The 7,729-nt window shown below is 40.4% G+C and overlaps 1 protein-coding gene across 4 annotated transcripts in view; it reads right to left on the bottom strand.

Annotated features, from left to right (window-relative positions):
• gyg2 (glycogenin 2) overlaps positions 1-7,529 on the bottom strand; it is a 123,182-nt gene extending 115,653 nt beyond the window's left edge. For all 4 annotated transcript variants that reach the window (XM_041199356.1, XM_041199355.1, XM_041199354.1 and 1 more), the window contains exon 1: positions 7,232-7,529. Coding sequence is in view for 3 of the 4 variants with exons in the window: in XM_041199355.1 (XP_041055289.1) it covers positions 7,232-7,241 (10 nt within the window). In the remaining variant the exon portion in view is untranslated. The remainder of the gene's footprint in view (positions 1-7,231) is intronic.
• Between the last annotated feature and the right edge of the window lie 200 nt (positions 7,530-7,729).

The following is a 7,729-nucleotide window of genomic DNA, read 5'->3' on the forward strand; positions in this document are numbered from 1 at the left end:
TCGGACGAATTGTTTGCCATGTAAATTTCAAAATACTGCAATGCTAACACCAAACCCAAAATCTCCTTTTCAATCATTGAATATCTTCTCTGTTGTACATTCAACTTGTGAAAAATACCCCATTGGTTTTTCAACTCCAGTATTGTCTTCCTGTAACAGTACGGGCCCCAATGCCTATATCACTTGCATCAACTGCCACCTTAAATTGCTTGGCCTAATTGGGCCCTGCCAAAACTGGTTTCATAGTTAATACAGTTTTGAAATTATCAAATGACTTCTGACACTCCGGCATCCATTGAAATGTCTTGTTCTTTTTTAATAGTTCAGTCAGTGGAGCGACCACACTGCTCAAATTTAGTACAAATTTCCGATAAAAGCCACTCAGGCCCAGAAATCTCAAAATTTCTTGTTTTGTTGTAGGCATTGGGAAATCCACTATAGCTTTGATTTCACATCTCTCGGAGCCACCTTACCACCTCCAATGGTATGGCCAATTTCATCGCCAAATTAGCTTCTTGTAATCGAGTAAATAATTCTTCCAGATGCTGTAAATGCTCATCCCACGTCTGACTGAAAACAATTAAGTCATCAATATAAACAGCACAATTGCTTAGACCTGGAATTACTTTCTTTGTTAGTCTTTGAAATGTCACAGGTGCATTCTTCATTCCAAATGGCATGACTTTAAAGTGATATAGCCCATTCGGCATCACAAAGCTGATATCTCCTCTGTTCTCCCCGCTAACAGTACTTGCCAATATCCTTTTAACAAGTCAATCTTAGATAAATTTTGATTGTCCCACCTCCTCAATACAGTTCTCCAACTATGAATCCACTTTTGTCATCACATTCACCTTTCGACAGTGTGTTCCATCCAGTTTCAGTACAAGCACAAAAGGCAAACTCCAGTTACTGCAACTAGACTCAAATGATATCATTTTGAAACATGGAGTCAATTTCTTTCTGCTCTTGATAACTTTGCCAGGTTTAATCTGCTTCTATCACTGCTTGTTTGTCCCTACAACCACACCACCCCCCTACACACACACACACACACACACACACACACACACACACACACACACACACACACACACACACACACACACACATGCTGAAGGGTCATGAGGACTCAAAACGTCAACTCTTTTCTTCTCCACCAATGCTGCTAGACCTGCTGAGTTTTTCCAGGTAATTCTATTTTTGTTTTGGATTTCCAGCATCTGCAGTTTTTTGTTTTTAATCTGTAAGGATGTTGCCGTACCAAAGATGCAACTTCCACAGACACGTCATGTATAGCTAAAGCTGTCCTGCCCAACTTATTTCCACAAATAGCTTTTCCAAATCAGCAGCACTCGTCTGGAAGGTAACTCAATATTACATTTAAATTTTCCAAGTATCCCCTCTATCAAATTTGATTAGAGGAAAATCAATCTCAGAATCTTGCATTTCTACCTCTTTCTCATTATTTACCACCACTCACACCTCCTTTTGGTTGTCTTCCCCGTCAAAGTACTTTTTAAGCATATTTACATGACACACCTTCTGCTTCTTTCTTCTACCTAGATTATTAAATAATTTACTTCACTCCATTTCTTTTCAATCCTGTAAGGCCCACTAAACCTTGCCTTTAATGAGTCACCCATCATTAGTAACATAACTAGCACTTTCTCTCCAGCAACAAGATTCTAAACTAAAGCTTTCATGTCCACTTTCACTTTCATCACTTGATGTGATATCTTTAAATGTTCCCTGGTCAACTCACATGCTCTGTCTAATCTCTCTCTGAAGTTTGATATGTAATCCAGGAGAGTAGTTTCTGAATTTTGACCCATCAATTTCTCATAAATCACTTTCATGGTCCCCTTACCTCATGACGTAGACTAGTTCAAAAGGACTAAAACCAGTCGATGCATTAGAAGCATCGCTAATAGCAAACAAGAAGAATGGAATTCCCTTATCCTAATCCTGACTATACACTCTCATCATAGTTTTTAAGAGTTTGATGCCATCTTTCTAAAGCCCCTTGTAACTCAGGACAAGCTGTTGATTTCAGCTGTTTTATTCCCAAACTGTTTATTATGTTCTTAAACAGCTGTGACATAAAATTTTAACCCTGATCTGATTGTATTTCCAGAGGTAAACCATATCATGTTAAAAATTTAATTAATTCTTCCACAATCTTCTTGTTGTACTGTTTCTCAAAAGTACTGCTTCAGGAAACCTGATAGACGCATCCATTATTGTCAGTAATTACTAATTTCCCCTTTTAGTCTTAGGGAGGGGTCCTACACAATCAGTCATGACACTAGTAAAAGGCTCTTCAAATGCTGGAATTAGAATTAAAGGTGCCAGCTTAATCACTGCTTGTGGTTCCCCTATCGCCTGACATGTGTAACGTGTTCTACAGAATTTGAATTCATCCCTATGCAATCCAGGCCAATAAAAATGCTTCTGTATCTTCACCTTCCTAAATGTCCCTCCCCCCCCATTGGAGTTTCATGAGCTATCCTCAGAATCTCATTTCCATACCCAAATCAGATAAAAATCTGAGGTACCTGCCCCCAGCTTTCATTTGCTGAAACATGATACGGCCTCCATTTTCTCATTAAAATATTACCCTTAAGGTAATAACATTCTGGAATACATATTGCCTCTGTTTCTGAATAGGTTGTCTGATATAAATGCTGTATTTGCAAATCTTCTTGCTGTAACTCCACTAACTCCTTGAGCTGAATTGTCCTTTAGTCTTTCTTTCTGAAGAATATTATCAAACAGTGTCAGCTAATTGGATTTCAATACTTTCCTTCCTGCCTGTCCTTCTTGTTTTTCTTGTTTCAGCCTTGAGCCTGTGATCTTGTTATCTCAATCTGTAAACAATCCAGGATGTTCTCTCTACAACAATTCTGTTGAAGACACCTCCGCAGGCTGCTCAACTACCACAGGCATCACCCACATTTGTGATCCAGCTACATCACTACCCAAAATAAATTGAACCCCAGCAATGGGCAACTTTTCCACCACTCCAACAGTCACTTTGCCTGTTTTCCACTTACTCTTTAAATTTACCTTCCACAATGGAATATATTGAGCATCTCCATAACTTTATTACAAAGAAAACACCTCAATTTTCGAACCACCCCTACTGTCAGTATCTTCCTTTTTATTCTGAGAAAATCTTTCTGGGAATTTCCACCTACTCCTTCTCTTCCCTTACTACCCACCTTCCTTTCTCCTTCCCACTTTCTGTCCTTTTCCAATTTGAAAGGGTGTCACAAAAAAGGTTTAGCTCTATGGACTAACTCAATCATCAGCTATCTCTGCTGCTTGTCTTACAGTTTGAACCCTCTGTTCCTCCTCGAGTTCTCACTACAGAAGGAATTAAATCCTTAAATTCTTCCAAAAGAATTACTTCCCCAAGAGCTAAATATGTTGTATCTATTTTTAATGCCCGCATCCAGCTGTCAAAATTACTTTGTTTTACTCTCACAAACTCAATATAAGTTTGCTCAGGCAGTTTTCTCATCTTCCTACATTTCTGCCTGTATGCCTCAGGAACCAACTCATGTGCACTCAAAATAGCCTTTTTTACTCCATCATAATTCACCGACATTTCTTCTGACAACGAAGCATAAACCTTGTGCTCTACCCATCAACGTGGATTGTCACAACAATGTACAGTTTTCCTTTGGCCATTTCATTTGTTTAGCTATCTTCTCAAATGAAATAAAGAACGCTTCAACATCTTTTTCCCCAAACTTTGGAAGAGCGTGTACAAATTTAAACGTATCCCCAACGGGTTTTAAGTTAAAATGTTTTTTCATCATCAGAACTTTCCTCGAATCTGAGGTCTCTTTTTTAACTTCCAGCCTTTTAAGTCGGTATTCCTTCACTGTCTTTATTCATCCTTCTCTCTTGCCTGGAATTGGAGTTCCAGCTTCCTTTATTTCTCCTGCCTTTCTGCTTGCTCTCTTAGAAACACCCTTTCCTTTTTTCTGCTGCCTCCAGCTCAAGTTATTTCACTTCCTTTGCTTGTTTAAATTTAAGCTTTTTCATTTCTAACTGAAGTTTCACTACCTCCAGATGTGACTCACTAGTGTCAGTTATCACTTCCAACTTTAAATGCTGTGCTATACCTTCAATTATATCTGCTTTCGTATCCCCCACAGGTAAGCCCAATTGTAATTTATCTGCCAATTCCAGTAACTTAACTTTAATTACCTTTTGTAAACCAGCCAGTTATAACTTCAACTCTCAGACAAGTCTGAGCAACTGCCAAAGCCATATCGCAGCCTCAAAAAAAAAACCTCACCACAACTCTTGAATTCAAAGTGCTTCTCATACTTATAACCTTAAGATTCACCAACTCCAGAAAAAATTCAAGGAATTTCAAATATATCCTGCAAAGAGCTCCCAACTATGTTAAGATGCAGCAGATAGTAAATGCTGAGCTGTTCAAATCCCAGAGGGGAACTTGAAACAACAGTCACAACTAATTTTAATTGTGTATAAATTTCAAGATGCATGCCTTGAATTCAGTAGTAATAAGATCACCAAGTCTTGCAGGTTTTTATAAAACTAGATTAAACATTTATTAATAAGAGAAATTATTTTAAATACCTATATAGATCCACACATCACTACTATGATAACTTCTAAATCCCCTAGAGCAATATAGCTCCCAGTTACACTTTCATTAAGGCAACAGTAAGACACAGATTTTAAAAGATAAAAGCAAATGACCCAGGCAAAGAAACATGATGCCATGAGTAAGTGACTTTCCAAGTGAATTTTCTTAACTTCAGTCCTTTGAAGACAGCAGTTTGAGGCATAGATGCTGAAGGCTTTTCACACACTTGTAAGATCTTGAAAAAATGCCTTCCCTTACACACAGCCCTTGCTCCTTTTTTATACACATCTTCAACTTTGAATGCAAATACCCATTGTTTCACTACATCTTTGGACTTTACCTCCTTGATAATAAAGCCCTCTCATAGCACTAAGTTTTACCAGTAATCTTTGGGAAAAATAGACACACAGTTTTCCAAACTTCACCTGGCTAGGTGACACATTTCACCCCTCCTCTGAAACCAATCTAGTCTGGTCTGTTTCAAAATGCAAATATTCCCTTGACACCCATGTTTCCAAACGTCCCCATGTTTATTTAATTAACATTTCAAACCTAACCTCTCTTCTTAGATCAAAGCACCCAGACTAGCTGCCTCTAATTCAATTAAATTACAAACACACTTACTCTATTTTACAATAAATTCCAATAATGTTATGAGAATTATTACATCTTCTTGACAAACAGCACTCAAGAAACTTGGCGCCATCCAGGACAAAGCAATTAGTGTTTGATTAGCATCCCACTCACCAGCTTAAACATTCACTCCATCCACCACTGACACACAGCGGCAGCATTGTGTACTCTCTACAAGATTCACTGCACCAACTCACCAAGGCTCCTTCAGCAGCATCGTCACACCCCATCCTGACTTGGAATTATATCCCTGTTCTTCATTGTCATTGGGTCAAAATCCTGGAACTTCCTTCCTAACAGCTGTGTGGGCATGTTTACACTACATGGATTACAGCGATTCAAAATGCTGACTATCATTTTCTCAAGTAATTAGGGGTGGGCAATAAATAATAGCCTTTCTAGCTATTCCCATATCCCCAAGTAGTTGACTGACTTCATTGGGCAGTCATTCTGAACATCCAGCACACCCACAGACACTTGCAAAAGTGATCAATGTTTGGGATGAACAAATCAGTAATCAAGATTGGCAACATTAGTAATATTGAGGGAGCCTGGCAAGAGATTCAATCGAGGAATGTAGATAGTGATGGCGCTTGCTGTTTTTAAGCTGTACAGCACCCAAAAGGACTAACAGGGTATGTTCTCTTCAAAGGATTTATGCATAAGAATTATCGCCAACCTATAATTCAAAATAACAACTGAGGAAGTGAGTAAGGTTTCCAGCTGTGATTAGGTGCATTCCTGGAGGTTTCATTACTTAGTTGCCCCCAGCCATTATTCAGCCAAAATGCCCGATCTTTGTGACACACTTCCTACACCAATTGGAAAGCAAAAAGACTGTTGGGTGATGCTTGACGGTCAGCCAAAGAAAGAGAAGTGGTTCAAAGAAAATGGTGAAAACACAATCCTTTTTTTAGTGCCCCGATGATTTTTCTCCAGGGTTGCACACAACAGTGCCCTGGAGATTGATCTTCTACTCCTGGAGACTCCAGGCCAATCCTGCAGGATTCGCACCTCTAAAAGCAAGAGGATGGAGATAGAGAGAGAAAGATCAAAAGGAAATAATGAGTGTTTGCCCTTGTCCAGCTATTATCACATTGTGCTTTCTGATCTTACTGCCACCATCAGCACCTCCTTTAGCCAGTACCACTACCATTAACACCCCTTTGTCCTTTAGTTCGTGACATCTTTGTCAATCTCTCCTTTGCCCCCACCTATTGCTGGCCTTCTATTCAGCTTCACCTGCCTTAAACAGTATAAATTTCACCGCATGTTTACTTCCCTTTAGCTCTGAAAAGTCATACCGACTTGAAACCTTAACTCTTGGTTTTCTCCCCACAGATGCTGTTAGACCTGCCGAGTTTTTCCAGTATTTCCCCTCTTTTTGTTTCGGATTTCCAGCATCCGCAGTATTTTGATTTTATCTTGGTGTAAATGTTTATGGAAAAGCCTTGGCTAGATTTATCACTTAGGGACATCCATCCACCCGCACTGTACGAAAGGCTTGGTCCAATAGGGCAAAAAAAAAACAAGAGTTTAAAACAGTCAACAACAAGTGGACGACTTTCTATCCGTCAGGTCATTGACAGGGTCTGAAAAATGAGGCCACCCGTTTGCTAAAAAAAGGACTGGGGGCAGTTTGGACTTTTACTCTCCATCTGTCCTCACTCCCTCCTGGTACCTGTACAGCCCCACACCGATGACCTGTTGCTCACTGGGTGAGAATCAAACTGCGAGGCTACTCCCGGGGACGAGCTGAGATTTTAAGGGGGGGTGGTGGTGGTGGTGGTGGGGGGGGGGGGGGGGGGGTGGGGGTTGGCGTATGGCGGTCACTCGGCGAGAAAGGCAACCGGGCGAGTGGAGTGAAGTGGAGAGGTCAGTAAACCCTGGCCTGGGCACTTGCAAGCAACAAACGTGGAACAGCCTTTAATGCAACAAACCTCAAGGTCAAAAAATGTAGAAACTCACCCGACATCATAACAATTTGTTCTCGGGGTGAAACTTCTTTTAAAGGTGAGAAATGGATATATTTACAGGAGATATATATATGTGTGTATATATATATATATATATCCTGGGCTTAATTGCTTGATCCAGATCAGAAGGCGAGACTGGTTTGGGGGCTAGAAACAGTCAGTGCTGTTATCCTCCTTGGGCGTGCGTCTCCCCCGCCGGGCGGGTAAGGTTCGGGGAGCCGCGGTGTGCTGTACGACGAAAACGCCAGTTCCCAACCCAGTTCTACATTCCCACCTCTCTGCTCCTAATCACACAGTGGGAATGAGAGAGAGAGAGAGAGAGAGAGAGCAGACCACTTCACACTGCATCATCCAATCAGCCTCCCGGGGCGGGGTAAACTCCAGCGCAACTGTCTATGTAAAAATAATTTAAATATTTAAAAACACACACACACACATCCAATCTCCTCCGATTGCAATAATTAAACCACTTCTTTTAGTGGGGGGGGGG

Source organism: Carcharodon carcharias, chromosome 11 (genome assembly GCF_017639515.1).
Source record: "Carcharodon carcharias isolate sCarCar2 chromosome 11, sCarCar2.pri, whole genome shotgun sequence".
Taxonomy (NCBI): Eukaryota; Metazoa; Chordata; class Chondrichthyes; order Lamniformes; family Lamnidae; genus Carcharodon; species Carcharodon carcharias.